The sequence below is a fragment of the Trachemys scripta genome, chromosome 6 (genome assembly GCF_013100865.1).
Source record: "Trachemys scripta elegans isolate TJP31775 chromosome 6, CAS_Tse_1.0, whole genome shotgun sequence".
Taxonomy (NCBI): Eukaryota; Metazoa; Chordata; order Testudines; family Emydidae; genus Trachemys; species Trachemys scripta.
Genome location: NC_048303.1, coordinates 56,464,386 through 56,482,346, shown reverse-complemented (window position 1 = coordinate 56,482,346; position 17,961 = coordinate 56,464,386). Strand labels below are relative to the sequence as shown.

The 17,961-nt window shown below is 37.8% G+C and overlaps 1 protein-coding gene across 3 annotated transcripts in view; it reads right to left on the bottom strand.

Moving 5' to 3' along the window:
- The window catches only part of SLF1 (SMC5-SMC6 complex localization factor 1), a 69,154-nt gene that overhangs the window by 35,091 nt on the left and 16,102 nt on the right, over positions 1 to 17,961 (bottom strand). For all 3 annotated transcript variants that reach the window (XM_034773045.1, XM_034773046.1, XM_034773044.1), the window contains exons 5-11: positions 15,145 to 15,307; positions 9,062 to 9,196; positions 7,377 to 7,430; positions 6,023 to 6,181; positions 4,532 to 4,698; positions 940 to 1,077; positions 1 to 166 (exon numbers count right to left, since the gene is read on the bottom strand). In XM_034773045.1, the coding sequence (XP_034628936.1) occupies positions 1 to 166; positions 940 to 1,077; positions 4,532 to 4,698; positions 6,023 to 6,181; positions 7,377 to 7,430; positions 9,062 to 9,196; positions 15,145 to 15,307 (982 nt within the window). The remainder of the gene's footprint in view (positions 167 to 939; positions 1,078 to 4,531; positions 4,699 to 6,022; positions 6,182 to 7,376; positions 7,431 to 9,061; positions 9,197 to 15,144; positions 15,308 to 17,961) is intronic.

The following is a 17,961-nucleotide window of genomic DNA, read 5'->3' as shown; positions in this document are numbered from 1 at the left end:
ATCATTTGTTTTGAACTTTTCTCTATAGGAATGTATGACCCAATCTACCAGAATATGTATATGTTTGGTAAAAAGCAGAGAGGTTTCATTTCCCAACCAAAAGGTCTTCAGAAGAACTGTCTGTGGCATAACTTGCAGAAGCTGTGAATTGGCCCCTTCACATAATCTATACAAGAAAAAGAAAAAGTGAACAAAACCTAAAGCTTTATGCCAATTTGATTACTATAGTTACTCGACATATAACACGTCTCCTGTCAAAACATACAAAGGTTTGGTAATTTTTAAGCACAGAAAGCTCATATATTATTCATCAAAAATAGTGTATGTAAAATAATGACAGCCAAAGTGAAGGAACTCAAATGTTGTGTTAATATTATATAAATATAATTACAGTTTGAACAAAAGGAAAATTTTTACTTTATAAGGCAATCATACATACATCTATTCATTTACATTGATTAGGGAGGATGGGAGATAATACAAGTGCTTACAGATTAAAAAGAGACAACATGTATGTTGTATGTTCAAGGTCTTTCACATTAAGAATTTGTGAGACAATGAAAAAAAAAGAAATCTAAGAACTGCAAAGTTACAAACTCACCCCCTTATGAAACAAAATTAAACACCTATCCACACACATAACATAGTGGGAAAATAATATGTAAAAAATTAGAAGAAGTCTCCATACTAACATCCAGGCAGAATATTCTTTTAACATAATGAAAGCTAGTTATAAACAGGCAAAGAAATGAGAGATTTCAGAGGAAACATTTAGCAAGTACATGGCCAAATACTACTTTCAAATCTCTATGAGGACAGCATCCCATTTCAGAGACAGCAAGTAAAGTAAAGATACGGTACAATTCCATTGTGGATTGAGAAATGGGTTTGAATTTTTAAACAGAAGAAGAAAGTAAAGTATTCTCCTATAAAACTTACCTTCTGGTTAAAGCCTGTACTTCAGCTTTCACTAAATTAAAGAAAAACTTGAGTAATGTTTTGTGAACCGCCCTCTGTTCACTTATTTTTTCTGAAACAGAGACTGCATGACAAAAGCTTTTGCAGTAAAGGCAAGATCTGAAAAATAAAGTACCAGAAATTCTTTAAGTTTCAAATGATCTACTGACTAATTAATGCACGAGGCAATTCTGACATTTTAGTTCCAAATTTGCAATAACGTACTTGTGAGGTTTTGTAAATGCAATCAAATCAGCAGTTCAGAAATAATCATAATTAATAAAATGACAAAACATAGTGACCCCATTACTGGACTCACACTTGAACATGAAAGTGAGAATAATTGAAGGATTCTTTAACTTGGTCAAAACTTTGCTCAGGATGAAACTTGGCATATACAATACACCTCTACCTAGATAGAACGCTGTTCTCGGGAGCCAAAAAAAATCTTACCACGTTATAGCTGAAACCGCATTATATCGAACTTGCTTTGATCCACCGGAGTGCGCAGCCCCCCCCCGGGAGCACTGCTTTACCACGTTATATCCAAATTTGTGTTATATTGGGTCACATTATATCGAGTTAGAGGTATATCAATTTAGGAGAGAATTTCTCTATGTCCAGATTAAAAACAAAAATGAAGAATGTTAGTTATTTGCATACAAAGGTTGGACTTCACCAGTGTACAGAGGGCCAATGCAAGGTACTACTCACGTCAGTTCTATTCTGAAGAACTAAGTAGAATTTAAGTAATGCATAAGCCTTGTGCTGACCCAGTGCACAGAGTGAGTTCTACTCAAATTAAATTTTACTTAAAGGACATTAACTTGTGTTTCTTATATATTGTAAGTAAATGTATATTTTCATACCAATACCACTAATGATTTAAGGCCAGATTTTCAGCAATATTTAAAATGTATATTCTGTGCTGGCATGTTCACTGATTAGGTGTTTGATCTCATGTGTTATTTTGGGGAGGAGGGGGGATGTTTTAATTAAAGGTGCATGTTATAGTATGAGGTAAATTATTGTTGCATTTAGCACATTTCCTTGTGCACTGGAGAAGGAAGGGAATTCCTTGTGGAGGGGCAGAATTCTTGTATTTAATAGAACATTTATAAAAAGGCTTTAATTCCAAAAGATTTCCTAGCACTTTGGAAACCACAGCATGTGCCTGTAAACTTTTACTCATATGAGTAAGAGTTTCCATGATGAGATCTTATTTGCATATCATTTTAGCCACACCTTGATGAAACATCATAATTTAACAACATGATAAACTGTTTTAAGAGCAAGAGCAGAACATCTTTTCTAGTTTACATTTTTGGAGGAATTTGACATTGGCATTGGCATACCCTTGATATATCCAGCCCTGATTCATTTTGTATTTTTCTACAATTAAGTCTTCTGCCAAAGGTCTGAAGAGCATTATCAACAATTATATCCCCAAATCTCAGATATTTTTTAGCATCTGAAAATTAATGGGTTTATTTCTTGTTTCTTTTTTTAAATTAAAACCCCATTAGCTTAAAGAAGAACAGGAGTACTTGTGGCACCTTAGAGACTAACAAATTTATTAGAGCATAAGCTTTCGTGGACTAATAAATTTATTAGTCTCTAAGGTGCCACAAGTACTCCTGTTCTTCTTTTTGCGGATACAGACTAACACGGCTGTTACTCTGAAACTTGCCATTAGCTTAAGTTTCCTACATTGAATTGTATAAGCCACCTATTATCCCAATGTCCTATGTCTGTTGATGTCATTCTGAGTTTGAGTGCCTTCCTTCCCTGTTCAGGATGGTTTGACAATAAGCCGCCTTAGAACAGTGCTTTGCAAAGCATTCCTATACAAAATTACACAGATTCAACTTTTTCTTCTTCACTCACCCTGGAAAAGTTACCTCTGGTCATGAGCAAGTGGCTTTTTCAAGCCCTGCACATAACATATGGCTTTTAAATTCAAGGAGTTGCCTCCTCCTCTTCATCCACCCACAAAAAAATAAATCACACAGCCATCTCTTTTCTACCCATCATCAGGATAATCATTTTAGTTTTCAACTATTTTCTCTGTCTGTACTTGAAAGTATGGTGTATCAGCTTTCAAATGCTAGTATTAAATTATTTGACAGAGGTAGGAAAACATGAACACATCAAGGACTCCCTACAGAACAAGTGCCTTGGAGTGCTACGAAGTTAAGGCACCAGCACCTGGCAGCTCAAGCTCTTATGGCTTGCCACAGTGACTTGGCTCCCCACCCCAGGCCTGCTGCAGAGTCTCTGTCTACCTACGCATAACCTTTCCAACTCAAGTCTGCAATACAACCCCGCCTTACCTCTGTCCCCCACACTGCTATTCACCCTCCTGGTAGCTCCCCACACAGTGGACTAAGAAGGTAAGAAGGCTATGAATATACAACGATCATGTCTTCCCTGCAAACCTCTGGAAGAGGTTTCCACACTACCCAGTTGTAGCCTTGGTGGATGGGTTGTGTGTTTGATTGTGATGTAGAGGAACTGGGTATGTGCATTATGACTGGCTATATGTTAGGAAGTATGAGGGAGTTTGCTGGGGAGAGAAGTGTGCATTTGGATAGTATGATGACTGGCTATTAAGACAAATGATAAAGGCTGCCTTGGACTGGTGATTTCATTGAACTTTAATAATGGAGGAATGTGCATTTTAATGACCTTCCTTGTAAGTGAATGGAGTTTGTATGTGAGTGTAACAACAGTTTATACTTACAATTGTTTCAGAATAGGGAAGGATGTATTTAAACAAAAAAAACCTGTATGCATTTCTATACTGGTCAACATTGCCATATTAAAGTACTTCAGTGTTAAACTAGAGAAGATATCACACAGTGATGAACTGAGGTGCAGTCACTCTTTCCAGAGATGGAATTAATCAATCAGTTTCTGTTCACAAAAGTCAGAAACCAGAAATTCTCCTTCTACCAGGTGGAAGCACCCAAAAGGAAGCTGTCCTGAGTCTTGTATTTGTATAGTGATTAATTAGGACCAATACACAATACACAAGTCTGCAAATTTCATGCTTAAAATCAAAATACAACATGAAACTGCATATTTGACAAGATAAGATTTATACTGTTTTATCTGCAGCAAAATAGATATACAAAACCCAGTAGTAATATACATTCATCTAGATTGTCAAAAGACACATAATATACAAATAATTATGCTCAAACATTTAATATAGAAATGCAAAGAAGGGGAGAAACAATAAATGTATGATTTTTTCCTGTATGGTGACAACCATTTTCAGTGAACTCAGATTAATTGAAATTTATAATAAAAGTTCTGAAATGTACAAATGCTATTCTAGGTATAGAAAATCTTCACTTATAATGAACTAATTAGAGTACATTGAAAAAGTGACTTCCATATAATAGAATTTACATATAAAGGGAAGCCCTATCATTTTTAACTAAGGAGACCTTTTTATGAAAAAGTGTGATATTAATTGTTTTCACTTAGCTAAGCTTTTAGAGAGAGAGAAGCCCCCAAAACAAGAGAACATAACAAACAAACAAAAACCTTTCCAACTGCTTCTTACCTCACAAGCATCTCTAGCAGAGACCATGTTCCTCTCATGCAAATAGGACACTGAAGAAATTCCAGATAATATCTTAACATGGAAGGAGACTTCCAAGGAGGATCAAGTTGAAGAAGAATATACAAGATGTGAAAAAATTTAGCAGAGAATACTGTGTCTGTATTTCCCTGTTTTAAAAATAAGAAATAAATATTGGGTCTGTACTGGGCAAAGACTTAATAGTGAAGAACTTTTGTGTTAGTCATACTCATCCTAAACTCAAACTCATCCAAAACTCAAATTCACTGATGACAAATTTTAGCTTAATATCATGTGGGAAACTGAGGGGGAGGAATACAAGAGGCAAAATATTGTAATTTGCACAGAAAAGGAAAAAATAAGGGTAACTTGCCCCCAAAATGGTATTCAGCTCCGATATTAACTCATTTATACCAGTGAATTTCATCTCTTACAGGGTTGGGAAAGATGCAGTGTAAGTCTGTATGCAGTTGCTTTATATACACCCTCCTGCTCGTTGCCTTGCCGGCAACTACCAATTCAGACCTGTGTGTGTGCGCAAGTCACACTCATTTTGCAGAATCACAATAACAAAACAGTGCAAGTTACACTATTTGCTTAATCCTGTTCCTGACCAATTTACAATTCATTCCAATTCTGACCGGTTTCCTACAAATTATCTTTATGCTATTCAGAGACCAAGATTTCTATTGCTGCCAACCAAAATGACTTGCATTGCATTTGATAAGGATAATTTATGGTTTGACTTAAGAGTTGATAAATACATATGATTTTGGCATTGTCTAGACAAGATTTTTTTAAGTGGGCTCAATATCTATGGCTAATTTATGCAAAATTACAGAAGAACCTGCTGTTTCTCAAAGTAATGGAAAGCTTCAACCTCACTGCTTACTCTTCCTTTCTGTAACTGTTTTTACATTTACATGTAAGGACAGCATTTAACAATAAGATGGGTACTACATTAATAGGGCTAATGAAAAATACTATTTGGTTTCCGATTATTTTCAATTATTTAAATAAACTGTACTGGAGAAAAAATTGAGAGTGAGTGCAAGTGCACACTCAAGCATTTCACTTTTATCCATGGATGTCCTCTATGGTCTTTGAGTGGTTATCCTAATATATACTATAATTTCAGTTGATACAAAAATGTAATTTACTATAATTTGTTACCTGCATATATATAGATAGTACAGTCCTAAATTAGGTAATATTGACAGTATGAAAAAGATAATATTTATTTGCTCATTCTGAATGCTTTTCTGTCTTGCATGGTATGCTGGGATTTTACTGTTTCAACAATATATTGACAGTATATTCTGGTGAAGTAGCGATTAAGGGAACATTGGTTAAAGAAATCATGGATGAAGACACTCTTTTTTAAAATATACAATTGGTATCTGACTAAGACCACGTTTTTTACATTCCCTCCCCCAGTTTAATACTGCGAAAGACCAAGCCTTTAGTTCTCACCTGTAGCATATGCTCTAGAAGAGAATGAAGAAGCTGCACAGGAGGGATGAAGTATTTTTGAGTAGCAGCAAGTTCTGCGATTACATCAGTAAAGAAATGTCCTTCTACTAGTCCTTCAAGTATACACAATATACCTCTGGAGAGCTCAATATTTTTAATCTAGGAATGGCAAATATTTGTGAATAACTGTATAGAAAGAATGGCTGAATAAAAGATTTATAAACAGTTCTATCTTAAAAGAAAAAATGAGAACCAACTAAAAATTCAGTCCCTTTAGATACAAAAAGGAAACATTTATGAATCTTTATACAAAATTTCTTTAGCCAAAAGATACATATGTATTTTTGATCATCATATAACAAGGTAAGAAATTGTTTTAAGATATAGAAAACAACAGTTCTAATTTAAAGTAATTACTAATTTATAGTGCGATCCACTGATATGCTGATATCTTCTGCAAGGGCCTCACTATTCCTAACCCCTACTGATTTGAACTCCCACTAAAAGCACTCCGTACTTTGCAGGATATACTTATCTCAGGAGATGGAGACATAATATATTATTATTTAAGCCCCAGCAATTTAACTGTACTTACTCTCTAAGGCAGGGGTCGGCAACGTTCGGCACACGGCTCGCCAGGGTAAGTACCCTGGCGAGCCGCGTGCCAAACGTTGCCGACCCCTGCTCTAAGGCCCTGTCTACACTGGCACTGGTATGTAGGGTATGCGTAGTTACATGCTGCAGTGAAGTGCAGGCAGTGTCCACACTGCAGTGTGTAGCTATACGTGGCAGTGAAAGGGGGGGAAAGCAGTGGGAAGCAGATGGAACCCTTCCCCACCGCAAGGAACTGCTCCAGCGCCAGGATGCTATACTGCTAAAAACAGTACTGTAGATGGAGGAGGCACTGCTTGGGCATGTAGAAAGTCATGTAGGATATATACCCTCAGGTTCTGGTGTGTTTTTACTTGCCTAAGCAGTGTCTCACTGTCTACACTTTATTTATACCTCGGTGTACAGAATCTACTGTACTTGCCGCTGTAAGTGTAGACATAGTCTAAGCATATATACACTGTAGGAAGTCTTCGTTCTATTGGGTTTGCCTTCTGAGAGCTTGGTAGAAAACTATCACAGAATAAAATTTCTAAAGCCACGGGGTGCCTCACGTAATCACCCCCACAATGGAAACTACAGTGATGTCCAATGCCTACAACTGTCAAGTTCCTTTCTGGGAGAGGTGAAAAATCATCAACTGAAAAAACCTGCTCCAAAAAACAGATCCCTTATCAGGGAAGATGGATAAGTACTGAACTATTATAACTTACACCCTCAGAAATCATGAATTACAGATACTTACCTCTGTACCACATCCACTCAGTTGGTCTATTTGAGTAGACTTCTGTTTCACATTCTGTAAAACAGAAATAAATCAAGGGCATACATGAAAACCCTTAGATTGGATAATGACAAAATGCTACATTTAATGACCAGCAAAACATACATCAGTGTTAAAAAAAGATATTTAACCAGTGGTTAAAAAATAAATGCAAATGTAACAGTTAGTTCTCATTTTTATAGAAATAGAAGGTATACTTCTTATGAAACTTTTAACAAGGGTAGGCTTCAACAAGAAGTGTCCTGAATCAACAATAATCTGGGCAATTTCATTCTTCAAATCTAAATTGTCCTGCAATTTGAATTAATGCATTATTCTTCACTTTTTGTTTCAAACTGTTGCTATGTGAAGACAGGGTCAGTTTAAGATACTTAATTTGCACTTAAGCATACTTTTGATTTTCTTTTCTTTTCTGTTTTTCCAATGGTGAGATGTTGTATATACACTAGTGTTTATTCTGTAAAGTGCTTTGGGAGCCTATGAGATAAAAGGAACTAAATACAAGTGTAAAATCATTTTTACATCCAGTAGGGGCCATCACTATGGTTCTATTAATGGACATTACAAAAACTGCACCTTAAAAAAGCATGCCACCTGGGAATGCCAGCCTTCATTAACCCCCTGGGGCACAAACCCATCGTTGTGCACAACCCTTTAGCAAGTGACCCTCTCCCAACATAACTAGCCATCCACCAAACATCCACAACTACTAGCATTTGGAGAGGTGTGTAAGAGGAAGGAAAAGATGGGGGCACAGGTAAGGTTGTAGCGAATGGTCTGATGTATGGTAGTTGTGGTTTTGATAAATCATGTGCCTGTGGGTAGAAGAGCATTGGATATTTACTATTAGAGGGTTAAATTTTTATTCTTTGCTTTTGTGGATGTGGCAACACTAAATTGACAACATACCTTACTGCATAATAATAAAACAAGTATTAATATATATCATGGACCTGCTCCTAAAGACACACATATTCATAAATATAAGTCTACAAACATGTGTTTGCTGTATTAGGGCTCACATAAGAACTACTAAATAACAATCAGTATATTATGGTGGGAATATATGCTGTACTGATTCAAAACAATTAATTGCTCATTTTTCTAAATATGAAATAATGCCCTCACTTCCTAATGCACTTCATGATTAAATCTGTGATATTATTAAAAGGGTAGAATGCATTAAGTTTTATTCTCCTTAACATACATTCCACACAGCAATAAGAATTCATCATAATGCTCAGCAAAATGTTTCTGGTTCAGGGATTTCTTTGGTTTTGAGACAAACGTAAACATAAATATAGTTATTTAAAGGCCAGTCATAGAAAGACTAAAGGCCAATCCACTGTTTTGTGAGACAGTTAAAAACCAAAATGAAACAAAATGACCAATCAATTGATATTTCATCTAGTCCATCATTTTTTCATTAGACACATATTAAACAATCACCTCATAATAGTATTGTACTAAATACTGTATAGAATTTTTAAACTTTACAAATTACTATATATTGTTACAATTTCTGCAGATGTTAAGAAATCTAATGTTATCTTTGTTACATTTGTGTTTGAAGGGCAAATATACCTAGGGAGAATCTTATTACATTTTTACAATTAAAAGTTTATACAGTCCTGTTTTTTTCTTACCTGAGTAAAATACATATGGTTTATTAATGCATTTTTCATTGCAACAAGTTGCATGTCAGACATTGTATCTCTGGCTTCTTGTTCGGCTAAAAGATGGTTCATTTGGTTATCTTCAGTAATATTTTGTATTTCATTCTGTGAAGGTCAAAAGATTTAAAACTTGCAAATACAGAGACTGCTGTCTAAAACAACTCTACTTGCACCTTTTTTCTCCTCTTTAGATATTTTTGCATATATTTTTTATAAAGTTTATAAAATTATTTTGGACTAAAATAGGGTATGAAATTAAAAGAACTATTCCTGATTAATTCTGTGTGGATGGACGCTCTCACTTTGAATTAGCTTAACCCAGGGGTTAAGGCACTCTTATTCCAAAGTAAGAGTGTTCACACAGGGAGTTAATCAGGAATTGTTATTCTGTAATAACTCCTTTCCTAGAGAAGCCCCAATTTCATAAAGGGCAATAAAATATGATCAGATGTCAATCCCTTCCGGTGGCTGATTAGCAGTGATGAAGCTCAGCTGGCAACCTACAGTTTAAAGGTTCTATATCTTATTAACCAGTTTTCCAAGTCATCCAGTCCTTCTAGGTCTTAAACTCTTCCCTTAGTAGTTTGATTGTGATTCTACAACTACACACTGCTCCATACACAGGTCTTTTGGCGAAGCTACAATTTAGTCCATTGCTGTTATAAAATAATTACAAATTAAATTAGTCAGGTACTGTATAATATGGGGAAAATACATTTCATAAAGATTTTCAGTGCGTGATTTTAACCAAATGTTAATCATTAATTTTAACCGATCATTAATCCAATCCAACCAATTAATCAGTTAATTGGTTTTAACCAAATTGTTAATCCAACCAATCGTTAATCACCCTTACTGTTCAAAATTTATGCCCAATTTCTGATTGAAGCCAGACAAATTATAGTTTTCAGTCATTGGTTCTTTTCTGCCTTTCTCCACTAAATTAGAGATCTTTAGATCCAATATTTTCTCCCTGTGAAGATACTTATACACTGTAATCAAATTTTTTTTTTTTTTTGGATAAACTGAACAGACTGAGATCTTTAAGTCTCTCACCGTAAGGAATTTTTCCCAGCCCTCAAATGTTTTCGTAACATTCTTTTGCTCCCTTTCCAAACTATCAATATCATTTTTTTAAAAATAGGGAGGTAAGAACTGGAGGCAGTTTTCTAGTATAGGTATCACCAATGCCACATTGAAAGGTAAAAATCACCTCCCTTACTTATATATCCACATTAGCCCTTGTTGTCACAGCATCACACTGGAAACTCATGCTGAGTTGCTTGTCTATTATGACCCCTAAATTGTTTTCAGAGTCACTGCTTTCCAAGATAGAATCCCCTATTCTGTAGATCTTGCCACATTCCTTGTTATTTTATCACTATTTTAATCTGACATTCACTTTGAGGGAGTAATAAACTAAGGCTCAATCCTGCAAGGTGCTGAGCACTCCAGCGCCAATCCTGCTGTAACAGAGTGGTCTGCCCTGTTTAAGAGGTAGTGGGGACTGTGGCCAGCCAAATCCTGTTCCAGGAGCTCTGGAACAGATGCTGAGAAGAGTAAGTGGTCCTGGGATAATGGTTAAGAGTCTAGGACAGGGTTCGGCACGCGGCTCACCAGGGTAAGCACCCTAGCGGGCCGGGCCAGTTTTATTTACCTGCTGACGCAGGGCCAATGGGGGTGGCGGGAAGCCACGACCAGCAATCGCTCACCCGCGCCGCTTCCCGCCGCCCCCATTGGCCCGGGACGGCGAACCGCGGCCAGTGGGGGCCGCGATCGGCCGAACCTGCTGCGTCAGCAGGTAAATAAAACTGGCCCGGCCCGCCAGGGTACTTACCCTGGCGAGCCGCGTGTTGAACGTTGCCGACCCCTGGTCTAGGGAAACCCAGGTAACTGTATCTTTAAGGAACTGGGACCTTGCAGTTTGGGTGGGGCAAGGCTCCCCTTCCTTTCAGCCAATCAGTACAAGGTCTGGGGAAAGAAAGAAGTACATAAGCTGTCTCTTCCCTCATTAGAGGAGGAGACTCTGAGAGCAAGAAGTTTCCTGCAGAAGTCTGAGAGACACATAGTGAGAAAGGACTACAGTGGTGTGACCTGGCCTCCAAGCTGTGGAGGGAGGCAGGAAGACTGTGCCACAGCAGAGATGCATGGAGGAAGAACTATTATGAAGGTTTTGGTTTTAGTTCTGTTTCTTGAAAGACTGTTGCCAGCTCAGGTGGAACCAGTGCAGGGCAATTTAAAGGGAGAGGGAGAAGCACAACACAAGCCCTGGAAGGAAAGTTGTGTAATCCCTTAGCCAAGAGGGAAGGGTTTGGGTCTGCAGGGTCACTGGAAACTATGTGGAAAGAGTTAATATTTTAGAGTCCACAAGGGGATTCTTGTTCTAAATACTTCTGATGGTGGAAAGTTACTGGCCATTGAAGGTGGGGTGCCTGAAGGGCCATGCCCTGCCATGAAGGGGTGCTCTGAAGGTACCATCCCTGCTACATCAGCAAAACACTCACATGTGTGCTCAACTTTAAGCATGAGAGAAGTCTTATTGGCTTCTGTGGGACTACTCATGTGGTCTTCATCAAGCACATGTTTATGTACTTTGCTGATTTGCCACAGTGCCAAGCAATTGAGGAAACTGAGTTCCTAATGACCATCCCATAGGAAGCTTTAATGCAAAATTCTGAAAACCATAGTATGACTTCAGACCAGAATGCAAAATAAGATTAGTGTAAGTGTACAGCTGTCACAATGTCAAGTTCAAGCAAAATGATTTCAGTTCAAGTGTGCGGAGATGGTATTACAATGTCAAAATGAAACCAAATAATTTTAGTCACACACTGTTAAGAAGGATAAGATTCAGCCAAAACCAAGATAACAAAATGAAGGCAACTTGACTGTAAGTGGAGTTCTTTAATGTGACTTCTGCACATGCACACTCCTGGGATGCACGGACAGAACCTTTTAGTAGCTCTTGTGCATTTCCCTCACTGGTCTTGAATGTTCTAAGGCTGAGGCTACAGAAGGGAGTGCTGTGCTACAGCTGTCTCAGTTCCTTCTACCACCTCCTCACATCCCCTCTTCTTCTGAGACTTAACTTAATTTGTGGAAGGAGGATGGAAAATGTGAATATGCACCGGTATTCTCAAAGAACGCCAGTTCCAACAGTTCAGAAACATTGATCTAACTTAACTAGACTGATTGGATAACTAGAGAACTAAGGTGGCACTGAGACCAATCAGCTCCAATGAAGCCATGTCAGAAAGACCCACTGAATTTCCTGGTCAATCTGCTGTCACAGTTAGAAGTAACAGAAGCCCCTGAAGTACAGCACCCCCTTTTATAGCCTTGCCATCAAAGTGTTCAGCAACAGAGAGGGAAGATGCTGGAGTGGGGGGGGCAAAAGTGATCCAACAGGCACTGCTATTCTGAAAGTGTGAATATGAACAGGCTACATAAAGAAGAATTCTCCTTTACAAGACCTTTAAACTGAGTCTGTTCCCTACACCTGTCCTCTATTTATTTGTGATCTAACAGACAAAATCCAAGTATGTCACAGTTTATAACCACTTAGATACTTGAAAGTTCTCTGAATAAAATCTGTTGCATGCTGATTTATCGTAAGGTTGCATATAAATACCAAATTAGATTTCTAGCATGGAATATTCTGCATCCTTTCTTCCTTGCACATCATCTTCCTCTAAGCCTCAAGCTGTGGCCACAACTTTCCCTGGACTGGATAACTAACTCCTCCTCGGGACAAATAAGGCAGATCCTAAATTAGACTATAGAATCAATCCAAGTCAGCATGGAACACTCCCTGCAGGAGTCCAGGCTGTATCCAGCTACAATAAAATTAAAGAGGAGTTCTACCATTGGCCTCAATGGGAGCAAGATTCAAATGTACAATGTTCACAACTGTACTACTTTTTTAGAAAGTGTTCCCTGGCCAAAGTTACAGAGTAGAAACTGAAAGGAGACTAAGGCGTGCTCTGTAATTAAAATTCATGTCAAAATAGCTGTGGTACTCAGGGGTGTGAAAAATCCACACCCCTAAGTGCTGTAGTCATACCGACTTAACACCCAAATGTTTCGTCAGCCTAGGTACTTTTGCTCAAGGAGGTGATGTTCCTACAGTAATGGGGAAATGCCCTTCTGTTGCTGTAGGCTGTGTCTACACTACAATGTTATACCAACATATTATATAGTTCATGTAGCGTAGACATGGCCCCAGGTCTTTCCCATAGTATTGTGGAACACATTGCTTTTTTCCCCTAAAACTGCATTAAAAATTTGGCTTTGTGAAGTTCTGAGTGAAAAGCAAGACTCGAAGTTTTGAACCTACCAATTTTGAGTTCCTTTTCAGTTTTATAACTGCTACAATATTACTAGGCACTATGGTCCAATTAACCACTGGCAAGCTGCATTTGCTTTCTGTAAGTTTCTGAATTTGTAATATGATCTGGATGAAAATGCAGGATAACTTATGAGTTCATGCATGGGGGCAGGGAAGGTAAATCACTAAACTGATTTTTTGAAGTGTTAAGGTACAGTTTTAATGCAGTTAAGTAGACATTGTCAGACTTGAAGAAAAAATCCACTTCCATTTGACATTTTTGTACTTAGATACTAGAAAAACAATTATGGGGGGGAAATAGTTTTAATTTGTCATTTTGTGACTAGTTAGTGTCACTATTTTGTCAGTTGCATCACTTTCATGAACTGCTCAAAGTGTATACCTGTAGCTCTGTCATAACTATAAAGGGAAGGGTAATAGCTGTCCTGTGTACAGTATTATAAAATCCCTCCTGGCCAGAGACTCCAAAATCCTTTTCCCTGTAAAGGGTTAAGAAGCTCAGGTAACCTGGCTGGCATCTGACCTAAAGGACCAATAAGGGGACAAGATACTTTCAAATCTTGGGGGGGAGGCTTTTGTTTGTGTTCTTTGTTTGGGAGTGTGTTCGTTCTCGGGACTGAGAGGGACCAGACATCAATCCAGGTTCTCCACATCTTTCTAAACAAGTCTCTCCTATTTCAAACTTGTAAGTAAATAGCCAGGCAAGGCGTGTTAGTTTTCCTTTGTTTTCTCAACTTGTAAATGTACCTTTTACCAGAGTGTTTATCTTTGTTTGCTGTACTTTGAACCTAAGACTAGAGGGGAGTCCTCTGAGCTCTTTAAGTTTGATTACCCTGTAAGGTTAATTTCCATACTGATTTTACAGAGATGTTTTTTACCTTTTTCTTTAATTAAAAACCTTCTTTTTAAGAACCTGATTGATTTTTCCTTGTTCAAGATCCAAGGGGTTTGGATCTTGATTCACCAGGAGTTGGTGGGAGGAAGGAGGGTAATGGTTAATTTCTCCTTGTTCAAGATCCAAGGGGTTTGGATCTTGATTCACCAGGAGTTGGTGGGAGGAAGGAGGGGAATGGTTAATTTCTCCTTGTTTTAGATCCAAGGGGGTTGGATCTGTATTCACCAGGAGTTGGTGGGAGGAAGGAGGGGAATGGTTACTTTCTCCTTGTTTTAAGATCCAAGGGGGTTGGATCTGTATTCACCAGGGATTTGGTGAAGGTTTTTCAAGGTTTCCCAGGAATGGAATCCATTGAAATGGTGGCAGCAGAACCAGAACTAAGCTGGTAGTTAAGCTTAGAAGTTTTCATGCAGGCCCCTACATTTGTACCCTAAAGTTCAAAGTGGGGATCCAGCCTTGACAAGCTCTAACAATGTGTTTACAAGTAGCAGCAGTGAATAAATCGCAATTGAAGAGATAGTAGGCAGGTGTGTGCACAGAAAAAGAGGGTGGTTGGTGGTGTTGCTATCCGACCCAACCAAAAGCAGAACAGAAAACCTGACTATACACAATCTTCTCCATGACACTTAAAAAAACCCCAGAAAGTTAGCACATGCTATTTAAAAGGTGATCAGAATTTTAAAAAAAAAAAGTGCATTTAAAAAAAAGTTGATAGCATCCCCTTCACTTCTGGCAGAGTTGCAGTATGTTCTAATCAATAAACACATTAATGAAGCATTAATTTCAGTTAAGAATGTTTATTTTACTTACCTCAAAAAGATAATCCCCTATATATTGCACAGGATAATATGGAGCTTCAAAGAGATGTTTTTCTCTCTCTATGGTGACACTTTTATTATCAGTGAATACATGAGTAACAGCTCTCACTTCCTTTTGTGGTGGATATATAATTGCCTTTCCAGCTTCTAGAACTCTTAAAAAAAATTTACACACAGTTAATATATATTTACTGAAAATTTGTTTTAAAGGTATTTTTTTTTTTAATGCTCACAAGCTACAATGCACCCAAAATTTACAGAAAATGGTCAGGTATGAAGTCACACTTCCTTCCTTAGCAGGCTAACTGAGCACTTCAAAGCCCTGAGACAAGTAGGTAACCCAACTAAACAACTGTCTTCTCAGTTTAGAAGAGAATACTAATTTTCTTCGTCTTTTAGGAAGCTTCTACAAGTGCATTTTTATAAAGATCAAACTTTGTATTACAGTAACTATGGTTTATTGCAATATAGCTCAAGAGACTTAGTGGATTCTTTATCTAAATAGAGGGATTTACTGAAAATGGGGTATTTGCCTTACCTGTAAATTGGAAAGGTAAGATTTCATAAGATATACACCTCTACCCCGATATAACGCGACTCGATATAACATGAATTCGGATATAACGCGGTAAAGCAGCACTCCAGGGGGGTGGGGCGGGAGCTCTGGCAGATCAAAGCAAGTTCGATACAACATGGTTTCACCTATAATGCGGTAAGATTTTTTGGCTCCCGAAGACAGCATTATATCGGGGTAGAGGTGTACCTACACTGCAGGAATGACTCCACAGCAGTGCAGTTAGTCCCACCTAATGTAATACCCAGACAGCTCAGCTAATGTTTCTGGCCTACTACCTGTAATTATTTTCCCCATACACAACTTCCAAAGGTGCACTGCTGCAATTTATATTTCTAAGAAAAGATGACAGGTAACAGAGGGGGAGAGGAGAAAAAGGAGTCTTCTAAATTGGTGGATGCATATACTAGAAAAAATTGATGGATAAAGAATAAAATGCCCTGGTCTCACCTACTTTTTATATATTACACACACACACACACACACACACTAGGTTAGTCATAATTGGAGAAAGGCAGAGATGAACAAACAGTAGTATTAAGTATAGCTGATAGAGAGAAAAAAATCAATCCTTTTTAAAAGTTACTGGCACCTATAGGACAGTTGACCAAAAGCTAGGTTTTCAGCAAGCAAAATATCTACCTTACTCATGCACAAAAGCATTGCAAAGGGATGCCCAGGTTGTTGTATGGTAATGTCTTGGGGAAAAAAATACAGATTCCCTGATGCACACAACTGCCAGTTCATTTGTCTTGCTGATGCAGTTGCTATTAAAGGTTACTTTCATTCTTAACAAATAGGGATTTGCAGAACCATGTTAAGATTCCAGTGAAAGAACAGAATGTCTTTCAGAAGTGCTGCAGGATGTATGTACCCAGAACCCAGACACTGAAGATGAGGGAAGAAAACCTGTTCCATTTTGTAAAGGACACCTTAGTTGGCAAGCTAGAAGGAGAGGTAGTCAGCTGTGTCTCACTGGGACAGCAACAAAGAAAGAGGAAGTGGAAAAATGATAACTTGTAGTGGAATGCTAAAGCCACAGGTCAGGAATAGTGGCTGTTTGGCTTGTTTATATCCTCTGCCATTAAAGCAATACTTAACACATTTTGCTTGAGAAGGGCACAGGACAGCTCAATTTCCATGTGCCAAGAAAGGAGAAACCATATACAACTTAATAAACTAGATGTTAGGGGTTCTCTCTTTTGGAATGGGGTCACAACCCACAATTTCTGGATGCAGGCTGACTACCTACTTACAAGGAGGTTTCAGTCTAGTAGTAACCTAGGTTAATATTGATATGTGAAGATGAAAAGAATAGTGGTTATTACGGCCTGTGTCTTAAGGTAGTTTTAGAGAGCTACATGAGATCTGTAAGGAGCTTAGGCCCTATAAGAATAAATTTGGTTTTGTCTTGAGGGGAATTACATTGGTCTCCTATAAGCAGGAGCTGGGATTTTCAGATCTCTACTGTTTAATCTATAGTTAGTAATTTTGACAGAGGAACCTGCTGTTAAATGCCAATGGACCACAAATATAAAATTAAGTTGGACTTCAATCAGCTTTAGAAAATGGCTTGGATGAAAGTTGCAGTCCTGAACATTCTCCAAACTGACATGTCAAATTACTACCCTATCTTGCTTTAAATCCCTACAAGGATTCTTTTTATAGTCTAAAAAGACAAAACAGTATTAAAGGATGAAGCAATACTATGTAGTATCATATGCTCATATACCAATCATTTGCTTTCCCCCTGCCTGCCCAAGTGTTGTAATTGCAGCAAGAGTATTGACCTACTCTAATTTCTCTCTGCCTCCTTACCCCTAAACCTGAGGAGGAGGAGGAAAAAAAAAATCATCAACTATGATAGGTATATGTGCATGTAACATTGTATAGCATCTCCTCCACCACCCTTTTATACTGTTTGTCTTTTTAGAATATAAGCTTTTCCAGGCAGGAACCATGTCTACATCTAGGCCTACTGTAATGAGGCTTTGATCTCAGAGCCTTTGTTCACTGCCTAATATAAAATCACTTTTACTACCCCAATATATGCAATTTTAAGGAGCTGTTCCAACAAAATAACACAAGTTTGTTTTAAATTCAGTTTAATATTCCAGTTGGAAAATTATTTCTGCTCCAAATGCTTGAGCTCAAACTTGCTTAGTGTAAGGAAGGAAGAATCTTTAGCAGACCCTGATAACATAGCAATAAGGATCGTAAAACTTTTAACATGTA